Raw genomic sequence first — 27,981 nt, 5'->3', positions numbered from 1 at the left:
AAGGACCCCCACTACCCAAGACACGCCCCCTTCACACTGCTACCATTGGGAAGCAGGTAAAGAATCCATCATTAAGGACCCCCACTACCCAAGACACGCCCCCTTCACACTGCTACCATTGGGAAGCAGGTAAAGAAGCCTGAAGGCACACACTCAGCTCCTTCCCTTCTGCCTCCTGATTTCTAAATGGACGTTGAACCCACCAACACTACCTCATTACTTTTTATTTCTGTTATTTTGCGCTACTTATTTTAACATAACTATTTAATAGTCCATACATATACTGAATGTAACTCAGTTTTTTTCTCTATATCTATTTATCATGTATTTCATTGTACTGCTGCTGTAAAGTTAAGAAATTTCATGACATATGCTGGTGCTATTAAATCTGATTCTGATCAATGCAGGCTGTTACGCTGCCAAGGAACATTTACGTGTGTCATATAGGACAGGTTTGAAGCTCGTAATGACTCACAGACCATACCTGAACCTAACCTTTGGCTTTCTGTGTGTCTCATTAGCTTTTCAGGTAACTGAACAAGCAAAAATGTTGCAGTGTATTTACTTGTTGTCATTAGGCTTTTGCATCAACTATTTATTTAAAAAAAAGCTTGTTTCTGATGTAAAAAATCAACAGTAGTGCATCTGAATAAATGGCATAGTCTTGAATTCTCTATTTGATTGCTCATAATTCTGTCAATAAATCTGGCCCTACATTATCTTGAAACTAATGGCATTATGATCACGAGATGCAAAGTGTTCCCCTGCACAACTTCTGTCACTTGCCCTGTCTTATTCACGAACAGGAGATCTATTATTGCCCTTTCTTTAGATGAGACCTCTATGTATTGATTAAGAAAACTTTCTTGAACACATTTCCCAAACCCTATCCCATCTAGCCTTTTTACTGTATGAGAAGTATGTGGAAAGTTAAAATCACCTACTATCACAACCTTATGTTTCTTACAACAGTATGCGATCTCTCTACAAATTTGCTCCTCTAAATCCCACTGACTGCTAGGTGGTCTATAATATAATCTCATTAACATGGACATCCCTTTCTTATTCCCCAGTTCCACACACATAGCTCCAATAAATGAGTTCTCCAGCCTATCCTGTCTGAGCACTGCCGTGACTGATAATGCCATCCTTTCCCCTCTAATCCCTCCTGCGCTATCATGTCTAAAATATTAAAACTCCGGACATTGAACTGCCAAGTCTCACTAATGGTTACATTGTCGTAATTCCATGTGCTGATCCATGACCAAAGTTCATTCGCTTTTCCAACAATACTCCTTGCATTGAAATATACCAAACTCAGAACATTCGTCCCATCATGCTCAACCTTTCAATTCTTAACTTTATATGTAAGCTCAACAACATCTTTCCCCACAACCACTCCAGTATCTGCTCTGACATTCTGGTTCCTATCTTCCTGTAACTCTAGCTTAAATCACTTTCCCTGTTTAGCACTAGCAAACCTTCCCGTAAAGGTATTAACCCTCTCCACCTCAGGTGTAACCTGCCCATCTGCACAGATCCCACCTTCCCTGGAAGAATGCCCGACAATCCAAAAATCTGAGGCCCTCCCACCTGCCCAGTCTCCTGAGTCACATGTTAATAGAACATAGAACAGTACAGCACAGTACAGGCCCTTCAGCCCACAATGTTGTGCCCACCCTTAAACCCTGCCTCCCATGTAGCCCCCCCCCACCTTAAATTCCTCCATATACCTGTCTAGTAGTCTCTTAAATTTCACGTGTGTATCTGCCTCCACCACTGACTCGGGCAGTGCATACCACACACCAACCACTCTCTGAGTAAAAAGCCTTCCTCTAATATCCCCCTTGAACTTCCCACCCTTTACCTTAAAACCATGTCCTCTTCTATTGAGCAGTGGTGCCCTGGGGAAGAGGCACTGGCTATCCACTCTGTCTATTCCTCTTAATACCTTGTATAACTCTATCATGTCTCCTCTCATCCTCCTTCTCTCCAGAGAGTAAAGCCCTAGCTCCCTTAATCTCTGATCATAATGCATACACTCTAAACCAGGCAGCATCCTGGTAAATCTCCTCTGTACCCTTTCCAATGCTTCCACATCCTTCCTATAGTGAGACGACCAGAACTGGACACAGTACTCCAAGTGTGGCCTAACCAGAGTTTTATAGAGCTGCATCATTACCGTGTGACTCTTAAACTCTGTCCCTTGGCTTATGAAAGCTAACACTCCATAAGCTTTCTTAACTACCCTATCTACCTGTGAAGCAACTTTCAGGGATCTGTGGACATGTACCCCCAGATCCCTCTGCTCCTCCACACTTCCAAGTATCCTGCCATTTACTTTGTACTTTGCCTTGGAGTTTGTCCTTCCAAAGTGTACCACCTCACACTTCTCCGGGTTGAACTCCATTTGCCACTTCTCAGCCCACTTCTGCATCCTATCAATGTCTCTCTGCAATCTTTGACAATTCTCTACACTATCCACGACACCACCAACCTTTGTGTCATCTGCAAACTTGCCAACCCACCCTTCTAACCCACATCCAGGTCGTTAATAAAAATCACGAAAAGTAGAGGTTCCAGAACAGATCCTTGTGGGAGGCCACTAGTCATAACCCTTTCCAATGTTTCTATATCTGTACGATCTTCCTATTTATGGCCTCAGTAGCACATGGGATGTTAGCAATCCTGAGATCACAACACTGGTGGACCTGTCCTTTAACTTTGCACCTAACTCCCAGACATCATCACCCTTCCGATCTATGTCATTGGTACTGACGTAGATCATGACCACTGGCTGCTCACCCTACCAGTTAAGATTGTTCTGGGCTTGATACAAAATGTTTCTGACCCTGGCACCCAGGAGGCAACATACTTTTTGGGAATCTTGTTCTCATCCACAGTATCTCCTATCTGTTCCCTAAGCAATTAAACTCTTATCACCTCAAACACGAGGAAATCTGCAGATGCTGGAAATTCAAGCAAAACACACAAAATGCTGGTGGAACGTAGCACGCCAGGCAGCATCTATAGGAAGAAGTACAGTCGATGTTTTGGGCCGAGACCCTTCATCAGGACTACGAAGGGTCTCGGCCCGAATTGTCGACTGTATTTCTTCCTATAGATGCTGCCTGGCCTGCTGCAAACTCTTATCACTACAGTTCAGTTCACTTCTTTTCCCTTCTGAGCCACAGAGCCAAACTCAGTGCCGGAGACCTGAGTGCTGCAACTTTCCTCTGCTAGGCATTACCCCAATGGTATCCAAATTGGTACATCTGTTATTGATGGGAATGGCCACAGGGTACTCTGCCTAACCCTTTCAGCTCCATGATGTTACTACCTCCCAGTATTGCCTGTAGGTCAACCGCTCAGCCTTAAGAATGATTCAGAGTTCATCCAGCTCTATCTCCAATTCCGTAACACAGTCTGAAAGAAGCAGTTAGATTCACTTCTTGCAGATGTAGTCATCAGAGATGATAGAAGTCTCCTGGCCTTCCCACATCTCAAAAGAGGAGCATTCCACTATCCCTTGCCTGGCATCCCCACTGCTCTAACTATGCAATAAAAAAGAAAGAAAAAAAATGAAGAATAAACATCTACCTACAGCCTAAAGCTCTCCTCACCAAAGTCTCTCTGAACCAAAGGCTGAACTCCCCTACTCCAATATTGGTCCACTCCAACAATGGCCACACCACTTAAGCCTGGCTTCTTTTTATTGGTCCTTGCCAAGTGCCTAACTAAGCAAAATTCAGTATCTTTGGGAATGGTGGTGCGCAGAATGTTCTGACTGCACCCACTTTTTCTCTTGAAATCTTTCTCCCACTATGCAAAATTCAATGTCTCGTCAGTAATTGTGATGCACAGAATGTCCTGACTCCCCCCTCTCTTATTTTGAAACCTCCCTCCTGTTACGCAGAATCCAACATCTCCTCGGGAACTGTGGTGTGCAGAATGCCCTGACTGCCCCCTGCTCTCTTCCTTTGAAATCTGTCTCCCACTGTGTAAACTCCAACGGGTCCAAAATCCAATGATATTAATCCTGATTTTTATTCTACTTTCCAAATGAAGACATTGAGTACAAATCATATTGTGGCAAAGAGAACATGAGAGGAGAAGGCAATGGAGGAATGCACTGTGTATTCCAGCACTTCCTGTAGGGCAAACAAATGAGAAAATCTGCAGATGCTGGAAATCCAAGCAACACACACAAAATGCTGCAGGAACTATCTATGCTGCCTGACCTGCTGAGTTCTTAGAGCATTTTGTGCATTACTTCCAGTAGGGTTCAACCAGCTTCACGAGTAGGAAGACCAGGTACTGCCTTTGGTATTCACAGAGAAACCAAATATAGATTGAGTGACAGCTTTGCAGAACTCCGTCATTCACTCTGCAAGAAAGATTTGGATCTTTCATTTTCCCCCTCACTTTCTCTCTGTGTCCCATTCCCAGTCCAAGTACAAGCCTATTCCAGAGAAAGCTCAAGAACCATTAACTTGACTCTTTATCCTTCTTGCAAGTGCTGCCTAACTTACTGAGAACTTCCTGAATTCTTTTATATTTAGATTTCATAATTCCAACATTTGCAATGTTTGCTGTGTCAGAGTATTATTTCAGCATTGATTATTTTCCACCTTCTTCTGCCCTAACTACTATTTCTTATTCTCATCTCCAGTTAGATCAATTGTGATTAACAAACTTAACTACTGTGACTCTCAGCTGTAACCAACTCCATTTGTGTGCAAAAGAAAAACGTGTCATTCAGTCCCACTTGGTCACCACCTCATATTTTCTCCTCCTTGTATTTCTGCAATTCTTCAAGTGTGCTGCCTGACTTACTGAGTATTCCCAACATTTTCTGCTTTTAAATGCTTTCAGCAAACGAGTGAGGAAATAATGGAATTCAGCGGCACTACAGTATTCTCCAGTGCTCCTGCCTCACCCTATCCCCACAAACTAGTGACCTTTGCATTCTCTGTTTTGAAACATGTGAAAATGACCATACATGTAAGGAGCTGGAACACAGAGTGAGCATCAAATGGAAAATAGATTCCAAAGCAATTTTATGTGCATTGCTCTAATTTCCAAGATTTACAATCAAAATTTGTGTTTGCTTTATTAAAAATAGCCTGGTTTATATCAAAGTTTAATATGTATAATATTTCTTCCTGTTGCTTTCCTACTCAGCTCGTCCAGAATAATTTTGCTTTGTTTTGCACCCATGCTGCTGGTCTAGGCAGTCACTTTCAGCACATCATCTTTGTAATTTTGGTAGGTAAGCTGTTCACTTCCTCAAATTTAATTCCACATGGAACTCTTTTGAGTGATTAATATGGTTATCCAAACATATTTAAATCTTTCCCAATTGCAAAACTTTTTTTTTCTTGCCTGCCTACATATCAGAGACATTTCGTTATTTGCTGTTTGGATCTTTTGATCACATGAATTCTGGTACATCTGAAGATTTGTTCCAGTTACTTTTTACGAATATCAGCACTATTATTAGGTGGACCATTTCAAACAAAGTTTATCTCAAATTTGTTCACATATGCAAAGAATTTGTACAAGTCTCATCCAAATTGACTTTAATGTTTCTTAAAGTAGATGCATTACATTTTGTCTTGTCACTATCTGAATATATTTGATTGTCTTTTATGTTCCCATAAAAAGGGTGAGCAATCTTAGCAAACCTTTCAACACTAGTTCAAATTTGCTTCCCTGAAAGATAACATATTACAGGGAAATGGAATGATGCAGAATAAGGAAAAGCTAAAACTCACAAATTCTACAAAATATCAAGAAGTAATTTAGCAATTTAGAGACACACATCCATTGAAGTGTGGAACATAATTTACCTACTCACTAGTTACTCCCCCTCATAAATATAGATTAGATAATCTGTATTTGTCCCACGTACATCGAATCACAGTGAAATCCATCATTTCCAAGGACGTGCAGGGGGCAGTCCACAAGTGTCACTGTGTTTCCAGCGCCAGCATGGCGTGCCCACAACTTAATAATCCAAGCCTGTATGTCTTTGGAATGTGGGGAGAAACTGGAGCACCTGGAGGATATCCGCGTGGTTATGGGGAGATGATACAAACTCCTTATGAATAGTGTGAGAATTAAACTTCAATTGCTGATCTCTGGTGCTGTAAAGCATTGCATTAATCTATGTTGCACCTTGGTGGAGGTTAAGGGGATGTACATATAAAGTTTTAAAAGGAGTTAAAAGATAATTGATTATTACAAAGGAATAGGTCTAACTAGGAGAAAGGGAAACAGACCATAGGCTGGGTTTTGTGATAACTGTGATAGAGGTCATCACTTAAGCCACAGTGACTCAAATAAATATTTCCCATTTGTACTTGTGCACATAAATACGGAAGTACAGAATTATTCTGCTCCTCAGCAGATTGTCTAAATATAGCTATGCTGATTGACTATAGAGGAATATGCCATATTAACAAAGTACACATTACTGATGACAGTATAAATTAGGACTGGGCCATCTACAACATCCTTCCATGCAGTATATTTAGCTGATATGCAGTTTGCAAAAATCCTCTTTTTGTTCTTTTGTATCGTTATTTCTTCCCATTGGGCCCCATAGAAATGCTGTGTTAGTCATTAAAAAAGTGAAAATGATCACTTTAGAACTTTGATTTCTCATGGAAAGCATGAATGGTTAGCCATATGATCTGTTATCTACAGGTAGAATGCCCAGTAAATCACCGTCAGGCAGTGCACAGATGCTTAGTGGTGTTATGTATTTCTGGTTATCAATCCATTGAAGCTTCAGGCTATTTACTTTTCGTTTCAATGTACAATAGATTTATTCTGGTTTTGTTTTCCAGTGGTAATGGCTTTGCATCATTGGTATTTTGGTGCTAAATGCCTTATACTGCTAAAGCAAGTTCTCAGATCTCAGAAGGATTTTTGAGTATGTATCTTCATCTCTTCCCCCATTGATTAGGGCTGATCTTATTGCACAGGACATGAATTGTACATGAAAAATGGTAAAAGCCAGGGCTAATAATTTAATGTAGAAATCACTATAACTTGGCTGCCTCTTGCGTACAGTATTTTGAGCAATTTCTCATCGCTTAACCAAATGTTGTTGTTGAGATTGCCAGAGACTGATGGTCCTTCAGCTCACCATGTCTATGCCAAGCAACAAATAACTCTATACTAATTCCATTGCTGCATGATATCCCTAAGTCTGATTTCATTTTAGTGTAAAGTTATTGGCTTATTAATTTTTGTTTTATTTCTCACCAGGTCTCTGCAACAATTACAGTTCCAGTCTGGCAATGGGTCTTGGTAAAAGTAGGAAAGAAAATTGCACTCTTTGTAGGACTGATCGTGAGTTAATTTATTCATTATTAAAACTAAATTCTTCTCTTTCAGCTTTCTAAAAGTCATAGAATGAAAATCATCTTGGCTTCCAGTGGATGTTACTTGTTTCAGATTGTATTGACAATTGTTTAAATGGTGCTGGGGGATGCTGAGTGGGATATTTGGGGTAGTCTTTCCTGCTGCTGAACACATTCAGATGTATGAGAGGGCATGGGGTGGAGTACTGAGCTCAAAATGGAAGGACAAAATGGATATAGCATATTGACCAAATTTATTCTGCATGCTTCTGAAGGACATAGGTTAAAACACTGTTGTCAATATAACATTGGGTGTGAGTTATCCCACACCATGGACATGATTTTGATGCTCTCACGGTGGCCAGTAGTTCATTAACTTGGAAGGTGGAAGGAAACCAGCGCACCCAAGGAAAACGTATGCGGGCATGGGGAGAACGTACAAACTCCTTACAGACAGTGGCAGAATTGAAGCTAGGTTGCTGGCACTGTAATGTTATGCTAACCCTACACCACTGTGCTGCCATTAATTGTTATTTTTCTTGTAGATGCATTCTAGCTTTATGTGATAACTGTAGTTAGACAACAAATTTATGTTTTTCCATTGCTCCTAATTGCATCATTTAAAATTAATCAATCTTTCATTGATCCAAACCCTAACTCTAAGAGTGGGGTATGTAAAAAGAGAAGGGAAGGGAAAAATGAGGAGGAGAGGGGTAATTACTGGAAGGTAAAGAAATTGATATTCATGCCATCAGGCTACCGAACAGAATATGAGATGTTGCTCCACCAAGCTGAGTTTGATCTCATCGTGACAATGAGACCATTGCAGATATTTTGGTATGGGAATGGGTAAAATGAAATGGGTGGAAATCCTGACTTTTGCAGTGGACGGAGCGAAGGTGTTCAATAAAATGGACCCCAATCTGCACTGAGTCTCACCAGTGTAGAGGAGGCTTAACTGGGATGCAATAGGTTACCCAATAGACTTTCAGGTGAAAGTGTTGCTTCACTGGAAGGACTGTTTGGGGTCCTGAATGGTGTTGAAAGAGGAGATGGAGGAGAAAGTGAGGCACTTGTCACAGTTGCAGGGATAAGCGCCAGGAGGGAGATCAGTGGGGAGAAACGAGTGGGCGAGGGAGTCATGTAGAGAGCAATCTCCACATAAAGCAGGTGGAGAAAAACTCAGTTGTCACTCCAGATGCAAAATCTGCAGCGTGGTTTCAGAGTGAAACTTTTCTTGTGTCCTTGCAGTCTAGGAGGGGATGATCTAGTTTATTAAGTCTAAGACAGCCAATCCTATTCTTCCATATAGTCCCTTGCAATCTATTTTCTCATGCTTATTTACATTGCCACCCTCCAACCTCAGTTTTCCTGCTACCCACCTGCACCTAGGTTTCTTCACATCAGCTATTTAGCCTAATTAACATGAGGCAAACCTAGTGCATCCTTAGAACAAGAATGGTCACAGGAACAACATGCAAGCTCAGTGCTCAATGCACAATGCAATGGATCAGGACTGGTTCAGTGGAGCTAGGAGGTGCTGCATTACCTGCTGTTCTGATTCATGTCAACTTGTATGAAGTGTAGAAAGAAAGAAATGATGAATTTGGTCCTTGTTTTTATCTCCACTGGTTTTAATCAACTACAGATTTTAAAGTTGAACCCAGTCATAGACCTCTTACAGAATTAAGCAGGTAAAATATTGAGCAGGAAGGTTGATTTGTTAAACAGTGAAAAGCCATCACACATTATGCTGGTTGTCAGTTTAATCTTGTTATAGTTTTTATTTGCTATCATCAGTTAGGTAGTGTATTTCTAAAAGAGCTGCTGTAAATGCTCTAAACTTGCCAATTTTTTTTAGCATTGTATTTTGATTGATTGTTTTAGTTCTCACCACTCGAAGTCTGGACTTTGTCAATGACAGATATATCTTTTCCTTTTTTCTCTTCTGCTCAGTGGTATATTCCACCGTTGATCACTATCGTTACAGTTAATGGTAACCTGCCAGTTATCATCGTCATGGCCATTGCCACTGGTATTAGTCTTGCTGTTGCTTTCTTGTTACCATGGTAAGTTTTATGCAGTCACTGTGATGTCATGTTCTAGATGAAACATATTCCATTAATGTGATGAGTAATAAGCTTCAGTGTGTTGAAATTTTAAAGCAAGGTAGAATATAAAGGGAATAAGGGATTCAGAACCTAAAGAAGAACAGGGTTAAAATGGACAACAAGCCAAAATGAAAATCAGAAAGAGAGCTGAAAATTTTAACTGAGAAGTTGCTTTTTTAGCAAGGTCTTAGTAGAAGGAAGTTTGCATTTAAGAAGAGTTTCCTGTGTTTATTTTTGGGAGAGTTTCAGCTGAAATACTACATTGCCCAATCATTTTGGCAACTTGGAGCTATGTTAGTTTTTAACTGTTTGCTTGTCTGCTAGCCAATTCCAGGCACACGGCTTATTCTTCTGAATTCTTTTTCTAGGTCAATGCTGCCAGATGTAGTGGATGATTTTCGAGCAAGGAACCCTCGTTGCATAGACCTGGAACCACTATTCTACTCGTTCTATGTGTTCTTCACTAAATTTGCTGCAGGGGCTTCCCTTGGATTTTCTACTTTGTGTTTGCAGTATGTCTCTGTTATATATTTTTGAGTATTTGCTTGATCCAGGCTTATAGCTGGCTTTGTATTTCATAGTTCTAGAGTGTGAAATGTGATGTAAAATACAGGTATATTACTCATGTTCACAGTAAGCACTGGCACAATTCAATCTTTAACAATGTGCTTTGGTAAAATACTTGTTTCATAGACATTATCCTTTTAATCACCCCTTACATTAAATCTTTCATTTATTTGAAAGGCTGTATTCCCCCACTTCCCACAGGACTCTGTTGCATTCTGGGACAGCTGAGAGGTCATAGGAACTGTTGATGGAAGTCGGTTACAATATCCCACTCACATTTCAGTGATAAGGATACATAACCTATCACTAAGTAACTGTAAAAAGAGACATCCTATGGCCTCACTTGTGAAGGACCATGGAAACAAGCTGAAGGTTAGATGCCAGCACATCTGATCAGCTGCTGAATTCAGCATTGAATTGGTCTAATGACTCTTAAGTTTCATAGACACAGGAGGCACTGCAGATGCTAAAAATCTAGAGCAATACACAGAATGTGCTGGCCGACATTTCAGGCTGAGACCCTGCTGAAGACTGTCCTGATGAAAGGACTCTGCTCAAAACTTTGACTGCTTATTCCCATCCATAGATGCTGCCTGACCTACTGAGCTCCCCCAGCTCATGCGTGTGTGCGTTTTGTGTCATTTCAGCTTTTGGTGAAATCCTTGTCAAAACTCTAAATCACCACTATTGGTATAACTCTGGGAATGATATAGCATTGAATACAATTTTTGATTTTTAAAATCTCATTCTGTCTTCTATTATCAGACAGAAGGTAGAAATGGTGCTCAGGTATCTGGATTGGACTGAGATGCTTTGATTCTTTCATCATGACCTTTTTAATATAAATCAAATGGCAGTGCTGGGCCAGAAAAAGATACCTGATTCACTAAACAAAAACGCATCCAGGATTCTGTGCTTCATTAACCGAGGCAAGGAATCCAAAAGTCAGATGTTAATGCTAGACATTTACAAAGTAAGATGACAAGGGGTTACTTTAATGTATATTCTAACTGTACAGAACTTTTGATAGGGCAAGTGGGAAGTGTTACTGCTGATAGGTCTGACAATTGAAGGAAGCGCAGAGATTTAAAATTATTTTCAGCATTTACTCTTGGTCCTGTGTTGGGCCTTGGCAAGTGGTGTAGTTGCTCAGCATTGCAATGTCAGGCTTGGGATACCACACTGAATTTGGGCCATTGCTGGGGACTGGCAGTGAATGTTCCATAGACTGTCCAATTCCTACAGATTTTCTCAACACTAACAGTAGGATGTGATATGAACTGCTCTGAAAAGTTCCAAGCTTGTTGCTATAGAAAAACCCCACTGTAGCAGCTGGAACGAATGCTTCAATTAATGATCTGGAATTTCTAAAAAGAGTTATAAGTAATGATGACAGCAAAACTACCAAATTGTCTGCAAAAATCTACCTATATCACTGACATCATCTGTACGTGGCTGCGGACTCAAAGGTGGCATCAGCACTTCAGTGCTCTCTGAAATGGATCAATTCAGTGGCAGTTAGGGATAGGTACTAAGGGTTGCCAACAGCAGCCTGAAAAATGAATAAATATGTTTTAAAGAAAATCAGGCAAATCTCAACAAAAGGCTCCTTATGCACCCATCAATAGACACCAACAGTCTGAATCTGATGCAGCCTGAGTTCTGTTCAGGGTATTTTGAATAAAGGATTTTGATTATGACCGTGTGGGTGAGAAAAGGTAGAAGTGGACTGCCTGGAAGTAGGAGTGTAATTAGTTTATCATGGAGATTTATTGATTCAAAACTGCTAAAGGGGCTAAAATGGGACAGCTGTTACTAACGGCACCTAAAATATTCCCACTTAAACCATGAGCTGATAATCACAAGTGAAAGTGAAACAAGAGGATAGACCATCATTCCTGCTGTGGAAAACTAATTATCACTGCACTGAGCTATTCCTTTGATTGCAGGTTGTGGGCATTAGCGGAGCTCACATATGACCTAACACAGTCTCAGAGATCAGGTTGATCTATCACATGCCTATAGGTATATATTACATCTTCTGCAATACTTAGCCAAACTGGCTCAACCTTCAGAGCAAGAGGAGGGGATTGATAAAGAACCTCTTTTGTAACATACAGTATAAGCAAGTCATCTTTGTTTAATCAGAATCAGGTTTAATATCACTGGGATATGCCGTGAAATTTGTCTTTGCAGCAGCAGTAAAAAGAAATACATAATATTAGAAAAAAACTGAATTACAGTAAGTGTATATATGTGTGTATATATATATATATATATATATATAGCCTCAGAATAGAGGGGCATCTATTTAAAGCAGAGATGCAGATGTCTTTAGCCAGAGGGTGGTGAGTTTGTGGAATTTATTACCAAAGGCGGCTGTGGAGGTCAGGTATTTGGGTACTTGGCAGAGATTGATAGGTTCTTGATTAGATACGGGAGAAAAAAAGCATCAGCCATGATTGAAGGGTGGAGTAGTCTCAATGGGCCAAATGACCTAATTCTACTCCTATGTCTTATGGTTTTTATGGTTTGTGCCTTCAGCCTCCGTACCTCCGTATCTCCTCCCTGATGGTGTCAATGAGAAGAGGGCATGATTTGGGTGATGGGGGTCCTTAATGATGGATGCCACCTTTTTGAGGCATCACTCCTTGAAGATGCCCTGGATACTACAGAGGCTAGTACCCATAATGACGATGACTAAATTTACAAGTCTCTGCAGCTTATTTCAATCCTGTGCAGTGGCCACTCCACACATGCATGCCAGATGGTAATGCAGCCAGTTAGAATGCTCTCCATGGTACACATGTAGAAATTTACAAATGTCTTTGGTGACAATCCCAATATCTCCTCAAACTCCTAATGAAATATAGCTGCTGTCATGCCTTCTTAGTAGCTGCATCGATATGTTTCAGTATAACAATATGTATAATTTTAATTTATTTTGCCTCTGAAATGTTATGGTGTTAAGGGACAGAATCACAGCTTTTATGAATCTGGATTTATTTTTACCTATAGTTACGGAAGCGGAGGTGGAGGTGAGAATGGCCACAGTTACACACATGGTTTGGTTTCAGTTTGTCAACACAGAATTGCTTTATGGAAGAAATAGTGTGTAAGCGGAAGGCAAAGAAAGTAATGCTAGAAGGGAAGAAAGAATGTTTTTTTCAGTTATACTTTCCATATCCTATTCTATCCCTAACTGTTTGACAGTGGAAGTAATACTTTATGAATCGTAATGTGTTGACAGCAAGACCACACAGACAGCAATAAGCAGGCACTTTGTTCTACTAATGCTGTTAGTGCTGGCAAGACTCAAGAAGTTTGTAGCTCATTTGTATAATGGAGTCTTTTATATCTAGCAGAGTGCAATCAGGACGTCAATTTAACATTCTTCAAATGCAGCTATTCTGACAATAGAGCAATTCATATACCCGCCACCAAAATTGTATCAAGTCTTTCAGCTGGAACGCATGACTAACTTTGGGGTAAGGGAGAAGGGAGCGGTGAGAAGTGTGGTTTTGTGTGTTCCTAACTATCATCATTGATATCATTACTGATGCTACCAGAACTATGGAAGAGAATAATGTCAGGAAGGGACTAATACTATTCTTAAGATGAATGTCAGACTTAAATGTTAGTGCAACCTAGTTTTTCAGAATCAGGTTTGATATCACCGGCTTATGCCATGGATTTTGTTGTATTTTCAGTAGCAGTACAATGCAATACATAATGATAGTAAAAAAAATCTGTGAATTACTGTAAGTATATACGTCAGAAATTGGATGGCAGAGGAAAAGAATCTGGGAGTGTGTGCCTTTTTGACTTTTTAAAATTGCCTTCCTACTGCCTGTTATGCAGCTGGCATTTAAGGCAGCAAGATGGGGCCTCTATCTCTGGCAGTGTTTAGGGCTTCCTTCATCTTGTCAGTAGCTCGGTTTCTCCTCATGCAAATTCCGGGTGGAGGGGCTCAGGAATACTGTCGCACTCAAATATGGAATGATTCTTCTTTGATGTTTCCAAAACAATTTTGTTGTACCAGTCAGGGTTGTTAGCCCTGAGCTAAACCCCAGAAACTGGAGGAATGGTGTACTCTACCTGTTTGGTATGGGTGACCCTGACAAGAGCCAAAGCATCAAGCCCTGACTTCAGCCAACATAGCTCTCCGGGTCATTGAGGCACGCAAGCCTCCATACCAGGACATTTGTGGTCCTGTTGGAGATTTTTTAAAATGAAATTAGTGTAAGTGAGGTACTACTGCCCCACTGTAATGTGATGTTCCAAAAAAACATTGGTACTTCAGGTGGTTGGACATGAATGGTCAATGGACTGTCTTTTTGCACTATCCTGTTCCTTAATGAGTTCATATCCTATATCATTGTTGTATTTCTTGTGCATGGATACATTTCATTAGCTGGCATGTTAACAACTCTCCAGAGTTTACAGGAGTTGCATTATTTGTGTATCTGTTCAGCTTTTCAGGTTACAGACCAGGTTCCTGTGAGCACATTCCAACTGTGGCAAAGACACTGAAGGTGTTGATGGCACCGGTCCCAATAACGCTGGTGATCATTGGTTTAATAATATTCTATTTTTATCCAATAAACGAAGCTCGAAGAAAGGAATTAAAAGTGGAGCTTGAAGGAGTCGTGTAAGTGTGTGGATTATCAATCTCTATATATTTTTTGTTTGGGTCTTTGGTTGAGAAGAAAGTTAGCAAGAGTGAATTGATTCAAGTGAAGTTCAGGATTTGTCTGTACCGGAAACCCCCAGGTTACCACAGGGTTACATTCTGAGAGCTGGTTATAACTCAGAAATGAACGAAGACGTGTGTATGTGTGTGCAAGAGCCTCACAAAAACAACTGTGACAGTAGAGTGAGCAGGCATGGGTAGAGTGACGCACAGCCATCTGCACTGACTCCCAGCTCTGCTCGACTTGACCCAGCTCCCGATTGGAGGTAGAGCTCCCTCTCAATAGAAGAGGCTTGCAAACTTGCAGCGGCTGGCAAATGCAATCCCATCCATTCCATATGTATGGGTTGACCTTATTCTGGCATTTGTGGCGGGGAGGACCTGTACACAGTGCTTAAGGACAGAGGGTAGAATAATTGAATATGTTTGTAACTGCCTCCCTGCCCAGTCACCTGGGTCTTGTGTGGGATGAAAATAAAGTACTGAACAAAATTTGTCCTTTTTACACATCCATCCCACTCCTTCTCGAAATGTCCTGCCTTATAATTGCTTATCTCACCTGCCTTGTCTTCTAAGGGAATGACCTTGATTCCACTCCTCATTCTCCAAAGTGTCTACTGATTTTATCTCCAATGTGTAATCCAACCCAATGTTCTGATATTTTGTGTGATGTTGCCAGGGCATTTCTGTTATCTATCAGATGTAATAGGGTGAGGCAGTCATGCCCAGTCACAACCATGGAGCTTTGAAAGGAAGGGTGCTTTGTAGCCTGCTATTCCTGTACATGCAGGCTTTCCAGGAGGAAGAGTGGGAGAGTGATATAGCGTAGCCAATGTGTAATTAGCTCATCTGTTTTGTGCGTAAATGAAGGAATCTTTGAACAATGATAAAGAATTGAAGAATAACTGGAGTATCAGTGTCTTAGTACAGGTGATACTCCATGTGTGTACTTGTGGTACACTCATGTTCTTTGGGTTTGCTGAACATATTTTACACAAACCATATAAATAGCAGCACTGAACTGTCTTCTGGGAGGTACAATATATTCAGGTTTATTACTTGACAATGCTAGCATCATACTTTTAGATATCTTTTGACAATTGAAATTAAAATATTTAGATTGGTTTAAAGCATTGCTTATTTCTTTATAATCTGTATATAAAGGATTAATTAATACAGTTATTTAATGTGTTATTGGTTATCTGTCAATGCTTTACTACTATTTAAAAAATGAAACAGTTGAGAATACAAAGGAGAATTAATCATCCCTTATTGTTGCACATTTTTGCTATTGTAATATGCTATAACAACAAACTATGAAACTACATTCACCTAATTATTTTATTTGTGAAGCAATTCTTGAAAAGTAACATTGGCCTGTATCACTCCTCATAAGCAATTGTGCTGTACAAGGAAAGTTGCAGTATCAGTTACCATCATGAAACAAAGCAAATTGTAGGATCTGAATAGATCAGAGAAAAGCTTTGTACGGTTGTTATTATGTAACCTGATCATCAACAATATCTTTCTTTGATAGAAAACACTGGGAGATGGAACTTGAAGAGAATACACTTTAAAGCAAAATGAACACCCTTCATAAGATCTGTGACTTGTGCGGATTCTGGCTTCAGATGGGTTGAGATGCAGAGTTCTTGGAATACAGATATAAGGATGACGGCTCACTAAAGTGTGTTTCCTTGTGTAAATAACCACATCTAGCTCATCAGTGAGTTGTCACAGAGAGACGTGGAGACTGAAGTAGACCACAACAAACCAAACCTTGCCTCATGACCCATTATGACCAAAACAACCTCAAACTAAAAATAAAGGGAATTTGTTTTTAGTTTTTTTAATTAAAAACATGTTTATTAGTTTGTATCAAACCATGCACTAACTCAGTCTTCTCATACAGCAGAAGTTTATTAAGGGACCCCAGTGCTTTGGATGAGATGCAGAAGTTGAGAATATTTCTTTGACACTTATTCTTTTTTTTAAACTTCTGCGTGCCACACTTGACATTATTGCAAAGGAAGCAAGTATGAAATGTAATGTCATAAATGCAGGTTACATTTTCAATATCTCATTTATAAAAGATGGATTTAATATATAATATCAGTTAAACTGAGGCATGTGCAATAAATGAATTGAACTACAGAAGCCAACTGCAAAAAGAAAAATCCCTATAATAGTGTGAATTTTGCCTTGTAGTCTATGGGAGAGAGGCCTTCATCATTGCTTAAGTGTTTCTCCAGTCAAACTTGTGTACAAGTATAGGAAAATAGTTTATTAATTTTTGCAGCCAGCATTAATATAGATTCAGTAAAATAATTTAATCTAATGCATACTGCTCCAAATGCCACTTAGTTTTGGTCAGAATCATTTGAAAACTATTTGGGAGAGCAATGACTGTGTTCATGCTGTCAAAAGAACAGAATTTCAATCCTTTAGTGCTCTAGTCTTTGCTCTAAGCTGGTACATGGAGGTTAATGGTTGTTAATTTTTTTAAGTATTAAATTAAATACTTCTCAGAAAAATGCCACTATATTTTTACACAATACTAGATAAATGCACTGCATAAATGTGAACAAATATGAAAATGTTATATTAAAATAAGTAAATGAGTAATAGGAACAAGAAGGATATATGTAATTGGATGTTTATTTTTGGTGATGTTATGGGGTGTTTAGCATTTTCTGAAAATGATTTAAGCTCTTGATTTGAAGAATGAGCCATTCTGTTTTTGTTCTGAGGTCTAGTTGATGGTGAATCTGAGACTATTCTGCTATTATTGAACTGATCTTAAGAGGACTGATGCAATTCATGCTGACAGCAGTTTCTTGGAAACGAACCAAAATATAACCACTTCCTACCAAGATCTATTACTAAATTTAAATACAAAGTGAATTAAACTGCATTCTGTACCAATATACAAAATGACTTGAGAGGCTCAGTAATTTTTTCAGTGCTTCTCCTATGGTCTCATTCATCCTCTAAATTTAATTTTCAGGTATGAACAGTGTATTGTGAATGAGATCAAAACAAATCCAACACAAACAACATACAGATGATTATCTGTTACAGACTTCAGTAAATAATCCTGATACAGTTGCCCAACCTCTGGATTCAAATAGCGAAACATTTGACATTTCCATAAAGAAAATTACAAAATGTAAATGATATGTAAAAAGCATTGTGACTTTATGCAGGAATGAGACCATTGGCAGCTTCCAGTAAACAGTGTAAATTAAATGACAGTGGAGGACTTCTGTGTATAGAAATTAAAAATCTTATTAATAGCAACATATCTTTCAAACAAATGATGATCATGATTTCTGTTCTCCCCTGTTGTGCATTCAAGCATGCTCTTCTGCAAACCACTGTTGCAACATGTAATTATTTAAGTTACTGTCGCCTTCCTTTCAGCTTTAACCAGACTGGCGATTCTCCTCTAACCTCTTTCATCAGCAGGGTGTTTTTGCCCACAGAACTGCCGCTCACATGATGTTTTATTTGGTTTTCCACACCATTCTCTGTAAACACGAGAAACTGTCATATGTGAAAATGCCAGGAGGTCAGTTTCTCAGCTGAAACCACTCTATCCGGCAACAACAATCACTCCCTGGTTAAAGTCACTTAGATCACGTTTCTTCCCCATTCTGATGTTTGGTCTGAACAACTGAACCTCTTAATTATGTCTGCATGCTTTTAAGCACTGAATTGCTGATTAGATATTTGCATTAGTGAGCAGGTGTACAGGTGCATCTATAAAGTGGCCACAGAGTGTATGTTAGTATTGAATATTTTTAGAAAGTAATTTATTGTAAAATATTTCTGAAACTTAGTTTGTAAAATCTGTTGTAAGTTTATATCTTTTGTATTCTCTGATTACATGACGTGAATTTACTTTGCTGTTTGCAAGATTACATATTAAATTTATTAAATGTTTCTTTTCCAACTTTTTGACCAGTTTTAATTATAACTTTGGTGTTCGCAGTGAATGGCATTGGCCTAACTGAACTTCGAATTTACTGTGTTTTATTAATAATATACTAGACAAGTATTTATTACAGGCAGTCTCAATTGGTTTATACAATAAATTTAACCTATACAGATACTCTGTTCTCAAATATTCAAAGTGCAAAACTGGCTCCCCATTAAACTGAGGCCATAATGAACATCAGCCTTAAAATCAAGTCTTATTTCCCCTTGGACTTCGCTGTCTTCATCTAATCACCAGTCCTTCCATAAGATAAACATCACTGACTTTTTTGATGGCTATTATCTGTCTCGTTCTCACGCTATGCTTATCCACAGTTTTCAAAGCTATTGCAATTGTTGCATTTCTTAAAGATCCAATTGGTATATTATTTTCACATATGCTGAGGCACAGTGGAAAAACTTCTTGCATATGGTCCATACTGTCCAAACAGATTAATTCATTACAAAGAGCATTGAGATAGTCCAAGGTAAAGCAATAAGAGTGCAGAATAAAATGTTACGACAGTGTGAAAGTGCAGTGCGGGTAGGCAGTGTAAGATGCAAGGTTGCAATGAAGTAGAGTGTGAGGTCAAGAGTCCATCTTATCATTCCAGAGAACCATTCAGTAGCTGTATTACAGTGGGCTAGCACGTCCTTCTGCCTGGTGGTACATGTTTCCAGAATTTTGCAACTTCGGTTCTCTTCAACTAAATCTCCATTTTGCGCCTTCCCCAGCAATTCTTAATGAACCCATGCATATCTCGGCCACAGCTCTTTTAAAATCACCTAAATCAAGAGTTCTTCTTCGATGAACACTTGGTTGGATCACAATGCATGAAACCTTTTCAACATTTGAAACGTCATGGTTTGTTGACTGAGCAAGGCATTTCAATGGTTCAATGCCTTACAAGGAAAAATTGATGTCCTTGCTAAACATCACTAGTGACACATGTAAAACTTCTGGTTTATCGTCAGGGATACTTGGATCCAATAATAGTTAATTGGAAGAGAAAGCTAGCTATCTTATATTGTATGTTTATGAAATTCATCTCATGGATACTATATTCCTGATAGTCCTAGTTTTGAGTAAGAGTATTCAGGCATGTGGGTAATCATATATTGAAATAAATATGAGAAGGATTTACATATTGTAGTTAACCAGTCCAGTTTATTTCACTTTTTTAATTTGAGTTTCCAAATTTTCATCAGGCACCCTAATTTTTTTTAACTCTATGGCATATTATAAGACACAGGAGTGGAGTTAGGCCATTCGGTCTATCAGCAATTTCATCATGGCTGATTTATTTTCCCTCTCAACCCCATTCTCCTGCCTTCTTCCTGTAACCTTTGACACCCTTAGTAATCAGGATCTTATCAACCTTCATTTTAAATATTCCCAATCACTTGGCCTCCACAGGTATCTGTGGCAATGAATTGCACAGATTCACCACCCTCTGGCTAAATAAATTCCTCCTCATCTCTGTTCTAAAGGGACTTCCTTCTATTCTGAGGGTGTGTCCTTGGGTCTGAGGCTCATGCAATGTCCTCTCCACATTCTCTCTTTCTCATCTTCAATATTTGATAGACATTATTAATCATGTAAGTTTTTTCATGTACACAATACTTAAGTTATTTGAAAGTTTATCAATTTATTATTCCTGTACATTGGTTAAGGCAATGCCAGCAACTTGTTGATAAGATCTGTAAAAGATGCTATCGACCTGCTCAACTTGGTCTTATTTCAGCATAACCATGGAAATATATATTGGGTGGCTGCTCACAGCATCTCAAGTAGTTCTGCTAAGTTTGGAAGCAAGTTTTTCACATTCATGAAAGATATAACCTACCCATCAGTTCCTGTAAAATCTGCTGAATCCTTTGATGTCATAAGGCGGTGGCTGGGAACGGACCCAAGTGCAAGACACAGACACTGAAGTACTAGGGACAGGACTAGGATACAGGGTGAGGGCAAGGACATGGACACAAAAACTGGGAACCCGGAGCAGGACCGGACAAGAGAGTTAGGAGCCCCGGCTTGGACTTGGAGCCAGAGACTAGACAAGGACCCAGTACCTGGGTCTTGCCTGTGGCCTGGACCCCAGAACTAGGCAAGGACGAGGCTGGAGTCTTCAGGCTTGAGGCTAGAGGCGAGGCTTGGCAAGAGGCTGGAGTATTCAGGCTTGAGGCTAGGCTTGGCAGGAGGCTGGGGGCTTGAGGCTTGAGGCTAGAGGCCAGAGAGCTGAGGCGAAGCTTGGCAGGAGGCTGGAGTCTTCAGGCTTCAGGCTAGGCAGGAGGCTGCAGTCTTCAGCCTTGAGGCTAGGCAGGAGGCTGCAGTCTTCAGGCTTGAGGCTAGGCAGGAGGCTGCAGTCTTCAGGCTTGAGGCTAGGCAGGCTCCTCCTGGGCAGGGCATGGATCACCACCCGATGGACGCATGGGACAGAACCAACCACAGGTATCAGCAAGATGGCCTGGCTTACCTGGGCGGAGGCAAGGGACAGGCAGGGAGCTAGGTACAGGGTGGCTCCAGGATAAGACTGCAGGTGAGACGAGGCGAGAGTTACCAGCAAGACAAGGCAAGGCTTCAGGCAATGCAAGGCGAGACGAGAAGTTCAGGCAAGGCAAGAGTTACCGGCAAGACAGGGCAGGGCTTCAGGCAATGCAAGGCGAGACGAGAAGTTCAGGCAAGGCAAGCGTTACCGGCAAGACAGGGCAGGGCTTCAGGCAAGGAAACAGAAGGCAGAGGAAGGGATACAAGGAGTAAGGACAAGAACAATCCAGCAGCCATGCCCCGGTCTCTGAAGGTATTTATGCAGCCAGCCCCAACAAGCATCGACTGGCTCAATTAGAGCTCAACAAGAAAGGAAACAGGGTCGACAGTAAAACCTGGAGCAAAGGTCAATGGACCGGACTGTGAACCGGAATACGGATTTCACGGACCGGACCATGACAGTACCGCCCGCCCCCCCCCCTCCCAAGGGAGCCTCCTGGCGACCAAACAGGGTATCCAGACTATGGATGACCCGGGTGGGTGGCAGGGTATTTAACAAAAGGGAACCCCGGATGGGAAGAGGAAAACAACAGTGTCTGTGTCGCTGGGTATATGGTTGGCTGGATTGTTCTGTCATAAGATGGTGGCTGGGAATGGACTCAAGTGCAAGACACAGACACTGAAGTACTAGAAACAGGACTAGGATACAGGGTGAGGGTGAGGACATGGACACGAAAACCGGGAACCCGGAACAGGACTGGACAAGAGAACTAGGAGCCCGGGCTTGGGCTTGGGCTTGGACTCGGAGCCAGAGACAGTTCCTGGGTCTTGCCTCTGGTTCAGACCCCAGAACTAGGCAAGGACGAGGCTGGAGTTTTAGAGACTTGAGGTGAGGCTTGGCAGGAGTCAGGAGACTTGAGGCGAGGCTTGGCAGGGGGAAGGAGGCCAGAGAATTGAGGCAAGGCAAGGCAGGAGGCCAGAGAATTGAGGCGAGACTTGGCAGGAGGCAGGAGGCCAGAGACTTGAGGCTAAGCTTGGCAGGAGGCCAGAGACTTGAGATGAGGCTTGGCAGGAGGCAGGAGGCTGAAGTCTTCAGGCTTGAGGCTAGAGGCTAGAGGCTAGAGACCTGAGGCGAGGCTTGGCAGGAGGCTGGGGTCTTCAGGCTTGAGGCTAGAGGCTAGAGACCTGAGGCGAGGCTTGGCAGGAGGCTGGGGTCTTCAGGCTTGAGGCTAGGCAGGAGGCTGGAGTCTTCAGGCTTGAAGCTAGGCAGGAGGCTGGAGTCTTCAGGCTTGAAGCCAGGCAAGCTCTTCCTGGGCAGGGTGCGGTATTCCTGGGCGGGGTGCGGATCACCACCCGACGGAGGCATGGGACAAGAAGGGACAGAACAAACCGCAGGTAACGGCAAGATGGCTTGGCTTACCCGACAGAGGCAAGGGACAGGAAGGGACAAAACCAACCGCAGGTAACGGCAAAATGTCCTGGCTTACCCGACGGAGGCAAGGGACAGGAAGGGACAGAGCCAACTGCAGGTAACAGCAAGATGGCTTGGCTTACCTGACGGAGGCAAGGGACAAGAAGGGACAGAACCTACCGCAGGTAACGGCGAGGCGGCCCGGCTTACCTGGGTGGAGGCAAGGGACAGGAAGGGAGCTAGGTACAGGGTGGCTCCAGGACATAACTGCAGGTGAGACGAGGCAAAAGTTACCAGCGAGACAAGGTAAGGCTTCAGGCAATGCAAGGCGAGACGAGAACTTCAGGCGAGGCGAGAGTTACTCGCAAGGCAAGGCAGGGCTTCAGGCGAGAAAACAGAAGGCAGAGGAAGGGATACAAGGAGGAAGAACAAGAACAATCCAACAGCCGCGCCCTGGTCCCTGAAGGTATTTATGCAGCCAGCCCCAATGAGCTTCAGCTGGCTCAAGAACAGAAACAGGGTAGACAGTAAAACCTGGAGCAAGGGTCGATGGACGGGACCATGAACCGGAATACGGACTTCACGGACCGGACCATGACATTTAATCCTTTTTCAAGAATAAACAATACTAAATTTTATATAAGATTAAACTGTAAAAAGGTTCCTTTAAAAACTTACTGACAAGGATGCTCTGCACTTCAAATGATCTCTTGGATGGAGGTCCTTGGTTCATTTGGGAATTAATTCAACATCATAGACAATGTGAATGTGTATTTAACATCTGCAAACAGAACTATAAGTACAAACTTAGGATATTGGAATCTATAATTAGAAGAGATCCACACAACCTAATTGAATTTATAGCAAAATTTTTGGAATTTCCTCAAAGAAACTGTTAGTTTGATTATTTAGTTGGCTTACAATCCTCAGAGGAAGGTGAGGGAATAAAGCTAGGTGAACAAATCTTCTTGTCACATGCTGAGGTTGGTACATTGAGTATTCACAAGACCATAGGATATAGGGGCAGATTTAGACAACTTGGCCCATCGAGCCTGCTCCACCACTTCATCACAGCTGATACAATTCCTCTTAGCCTCGATCTCATGCTTTCTCTCTGTAACCCTTCATGTCCTGACCAATCAAGAATCAATCAACCTCTGCCTTAAATATACATAAAGATTTGAACTCCACAGCTGCCTGTGGCAAAGGATTCCACAGGTTCTTCACTCTATGACCAAAGAAATTTCTCCTCACCTCCATTATAAAGGGATTAAAAGGATGCCCCCATCCCCATTCTGAGGCTGTGTTCTCTGATTTTAGACTCTCCCACCATAGGAAACATTCTTTCCACATCTAATCTGTCAAGGCCTTTTACCATTCGATAGGTTTCAATCAGGTCATCCCTCATTCTCCTGAATCCAGTGAAAACAGGCCCAGAGCCATCAAATGCTCTTTGTATGATAAGCCATTCAATCTTGGAATTATTTTCGTGAAATTCCTTTGAACCCTCTCCAGTTTCAGCACATCCTTTCTAAGATCTAGGGCTCCCAGTACTCCAAGTGAGGCCTCACCAGGGTTTTATAAAGTCTCAACATTACATCCTTGCTTTTATATTCTTGTCCTCTTCAAATGAATGCTAACATTGCATTTGCCTTCCTCACCACAGACTTAACCAGCAAATTAACCTTTAGGGAAGCTCTTCCCACCCCGCCACATGCAAAAATGCCATTCCCTATTCCCAGTTCACTGGTTTTCACAAACGATGTTGTGTTTAAATTTGGAAAAAATTAGAAGTGTGCTTTACACCCCTTCCATTAAATTTGAAAAAACTTGGAGGCCATTTATTCAGCATTTTCATATGATGTAATTTGACCATTTCAAAACTTATTTTACTTCTCTGTAGTGTTGGTTGAGAGGAATGAAGTCGTTGACACTAGGGTTTTCTTTTCTCCCATTTTTTATGATGTTAAAACAGCCCAGGTCTTTTTTTTTCAGTTTAGTTGATTAATTCTGTTTAGATTAGTTTTTTTTTGAGGGTTTTTAAAATTTTTTTTTTCTTTTTTCATGATTTTTGTCCAGATATTTTTTTTGTTCTGTATTAATCATTGGTATCATATATGATTGGGAGTTTTGTCAATTAAGTACTATTTGGTTCTATAATTACTCATGTTAAGTATAACAATGTATTCCCAATAACCTTGTACTATTATTATGTTATGTTTATATTTTATGAAACTAATAAAAAGATTGAAAAAGAGACAGGGAAGTTATGGTAGAGGACGGGAACCGTGGCGTACAAAGGCTGTAATAAATCTAGTCAAGAAGAAAAGAAAAGCTTACAAAAGGTTCAGAGAGCTAGGTAATGTTAGAGATCTAGAAGATTATAAGTCTAATAGGAAGGAGCTTAAGAAGGAAATTAGGAGAGACAGAAGGGGCAATGAGAAGGCCTTGGCGGGCAGGATTAAGGAAAACCCCAATGCATTCTACAAGTATGTGAAGAGCAAGAGGATAAGATGTGAAAGAATAGGACCTATCAAATGTGACAGTGGGAAAGTGTGTATGGAACAGGAGGAAATAGCAGAGGTACTTAATGAATACTTTACTTCAGTATTCACTGTGGAAAAGGATATTGGTGATTGTAGTGATGACTTGCAGCAGACTGAAAAGCTTGAACATGTAGATATTAAGAAAGAGGATGTGCTGGAGTTTTTGGAAAGTATCAAGTTGGATAAGTCTCTGGGACTGGATGAGATGTACCCCAGGCTACTGTGGGAGGCGAGGGAGGAGATTGCTGAGCCTCTAGCGATGATCTTTGCATCATCAATGGGGATGGGAGAGGTTCCGGGGGATTGGAGTGTTGCGAAAGTTGTTCCTTTATTCAAGAAAGGGAGTAGAGATAGCCCAGGAAATTATAGATCAGTGAGTCTTACCTCAGTGGTTGGTAAGTTAATGGAGAAGATCCTGAGAGGCAGCATTTATGAACATTTGGAGAGGTTTAATATGATTAGGAGTAGTCAGCATGGCTTTGTCAAGGGCAGGTCATGCCTTACGAGCCTGATTGAATTTTTTGAGGATGTGACTAAACACATTGATGAAGGAAGAGCAGTAGATATAGTGTATATGGATTTCAGCAAGGCATTTGATAAGGTACCCCATGTAAGGCTTATTGAGAAAGTAAAGAGGCATGGGATCCAAGGGGACATTGCTTTGTGGATCCAGAACTGCCTTGCCCACAGAAGGCAAAGAGTGGTTGTAGACGGGTCATATTCTGCATGGAGGTCAGTCACCAGTGGGGTGCCTCAGGGATCTGTTCTGGGACCCTTACCCTTCGTGATTTTTATAAATGACCTAGATGAGGAAGTGGAGGGATAGATTAGTAAGTTTGCTGCTGACACAAAGGTTGGAGGTGTTGTGGATAGTGTGGAGGGCTGTCAGAGGTTACAGCGGGACATTGATGGGATGCAAAACTGGGCTGAGAAGTGGCAGATGGAGTTCAACCCAGATAAGTGTGAAGTGGTTCATTTTGTAGGTCACATATGATGGCAGAATATAGTATTAATGGTAAGACTCTTGGCAGCGTGGAGGATCAGAGGGATCTTGGGGTCTGAGTCCATAGGTCACTCAAAGCAGCTACGCAGTTTGACTCTGTGGTTAAGAAAGCGTACGGTGTATTGGCCTTCATCAATCGTGGAATTGAATTTAGGAGCCGAGAAGTAATGCTGCAGCTATATAGGACCCTGGTCAGACCCCACTTGGAGTACACTCACAACACGCTGGAGGAACTCAGTAGGTCAGGCAGCATCCGTGGAAAAGATCGGTTGACGTTTCGGGCTGGAACCCTTCATCAGGACTGTAGAGGGAAGGGGCAGAGGCCCTATAAAGAAGGTGGGGGGAGGGTGGGAAGGCTGGTAGGTTCCAGGTGAAAAACTAGTAAGGGGAAAGATAAAGGGGTGGGGGAGGGAGGCAGGGAGGTGATAGGCAAGAAAGGTGAAGAACTACCTCAACTATACCTCTTCCCACCTCGCCACATGCAAAAATGCCATTCCCTATTCCCAGTTCCTCCGGCTCCGCCGCATCTGCTCCGAGGATGAAGTTTTCTGTTCCAGGACATCTCAAATCTCCTCTTTCTTTAAGGATTGTGGTTTCCCTTCTGCTGTCATCAATAATGCCCTCACTCGCATCTCTTCCATTTCCCGCACTTTGGCCCTCACCCCATCCTCCCGCCACCACAACAGGGACAGAGTTCCCCTTGTCCTCACCTACCACCCCACCAGCCTGTGGATCCAGCACATTATCGTCCGCAACTTCCGCCACCTTCAACAGGACCCCACCACTAAGCACATCTTTCCCCCTCCACCCCTCTCTGCTTTCCGCAGGGATCGGTCCCTCCGCGACTCCCTGATCCACACATCCCTCCCCACGGATCTCCCACCCGGCACTTATCCCTGTAAGCGTAAGTGCTACACCTGTCCCTACACCTCCTCTCTTGCCACCATTCAGGGCCCCATCAGTCCTTCCAGGTGAGGCAATACTTCACTTGTGAGTCTGTTGGGGTCATCTGTTGCTCCTGGTGCGGCCTCCTCTACATCACTGAAACCCGATGCAGATTGGGGGACCACTTCGTCGAGCACCTCCGCTCCATCCGCCAAAACAGACTGGATCTCCTAGTAGCCACCCATTTCAATTCTGCTTCCCACTCCCATTCAGGTATGTCCATACATGGCCTCCTCTACTGCCATGATGAGGCTAAACTCAGGTTGGAGGAGCAACACCTCATATACCGTCTAGGTAGTCTCCAGCCCCTTGGTATGAACATAGATTTCTCCAACTTCTGGTAATTCCCTCCCCCTCCCTTCTCCTATCCCTATGTCACTCTGCCCCCTCCCCCAGCTGCCTATCACCTCCTTCATGGTTCTGCCTCCTTCTACTACCCATTGTGTTTTCCCTTATTTTTTCTTCACCTTTACTGCCTATCACCTCCCTGCCTCCCTTCCCCTACCCCTTTATCTTTCCCCTTACTGGTTTTTCACCTGGAACCTACCAGCCTTCTCCTTCCCATCCTTCCCCCACCTTCTTTATAGGGCCTCTGCCCCTTCCCTCTACAGACCTGATGAAGGGTTCCGGCCCGAAACATTGACCAATCTTTTCCATGGATGCTGCCCAACCTGCTGAGTTCCTCCAGCGTGTTGTGAGTGTTGCTTTGACCCCAGCATCTGCAGATTATCTTGTGTTTACCACTTGGATACTGTGCTCAGTTCTGGTCGCCTCACTACAGGAAGGATGTGGAAGCCATAGAAAGGGTGCAGAGGAGATTTACAAGGATGTTGCCTGGATTGGGGAGCATGTCTTATGAGAATAGG

General features: G+C 41.8%; 1 protein-coding gene across 3 annotated transcripts in view; it reads left to right on the top strand.

The window, feature by feature from the left end:
- LOC134342813 (sodium-dependent lysophosphatidylcholine symporter 1-like) overlaps positions 1-18,654 on the top strand; it is a 40,722-nt gene extending 22,068 nt beyond the window's left edge. For 2 of the 3 annotated variants that reach the window (XM_063041412.1, XM_063041411.1), the window contains exons 8-14: positions 408-529; positions 5,185-5,268; positions 7,279-7,362; positions 9,330-9,442; positions 9,853-9,996; positions 14,526-14,702; positions 16,282-18,654. In XM_063041412.1, the coding sequence (XP_062897482.1) occupies positions 408-529; positions 5,185-5,268; positions 7,279-7,362; positions 9,330-9,442; positions 9,853-9,996; positions 14,526-14,702; positions 16,282-16,321 (764 nt within the window). In that variant the 3' untranslated portion in view covers positions 16,322-18,654. The remainder of the gene's footprint in view (positions 1-407; positions 530-5,184; positions 5,269-7,278; positions 7,363-9,329; positions 9,443-9,852; positions 9,997-14,525; positions 14,703-16,281) is intronic. The other variant, XM_063041413.1, reaches the window with a different exon arrangement.
- The last annotated feature ends 9,327 nt before the right edge of the window (positions 18,655-27,981 follow it).

Source organism: Mobula hypostoma, chromosome 2, assembly GCF_963921235.1.
Source record: "Mobula hypostoma chromosome 2, sMobHyp1.1, whole genome shotgun sequence".
Classification (NCBI taxonomy): domain Eukaryota; kingdom Metazoa; phylum Chordata; class Chondrichthyes; order Myliobatiformes; family Myliobatidae; genus Mobula; species Mobula hypostoma.
The sequence above is the reverse complement of the archived record's forward strand: the minus strand, read 5'-3'. Positions and strand labels throughout refer to the sequence as shown.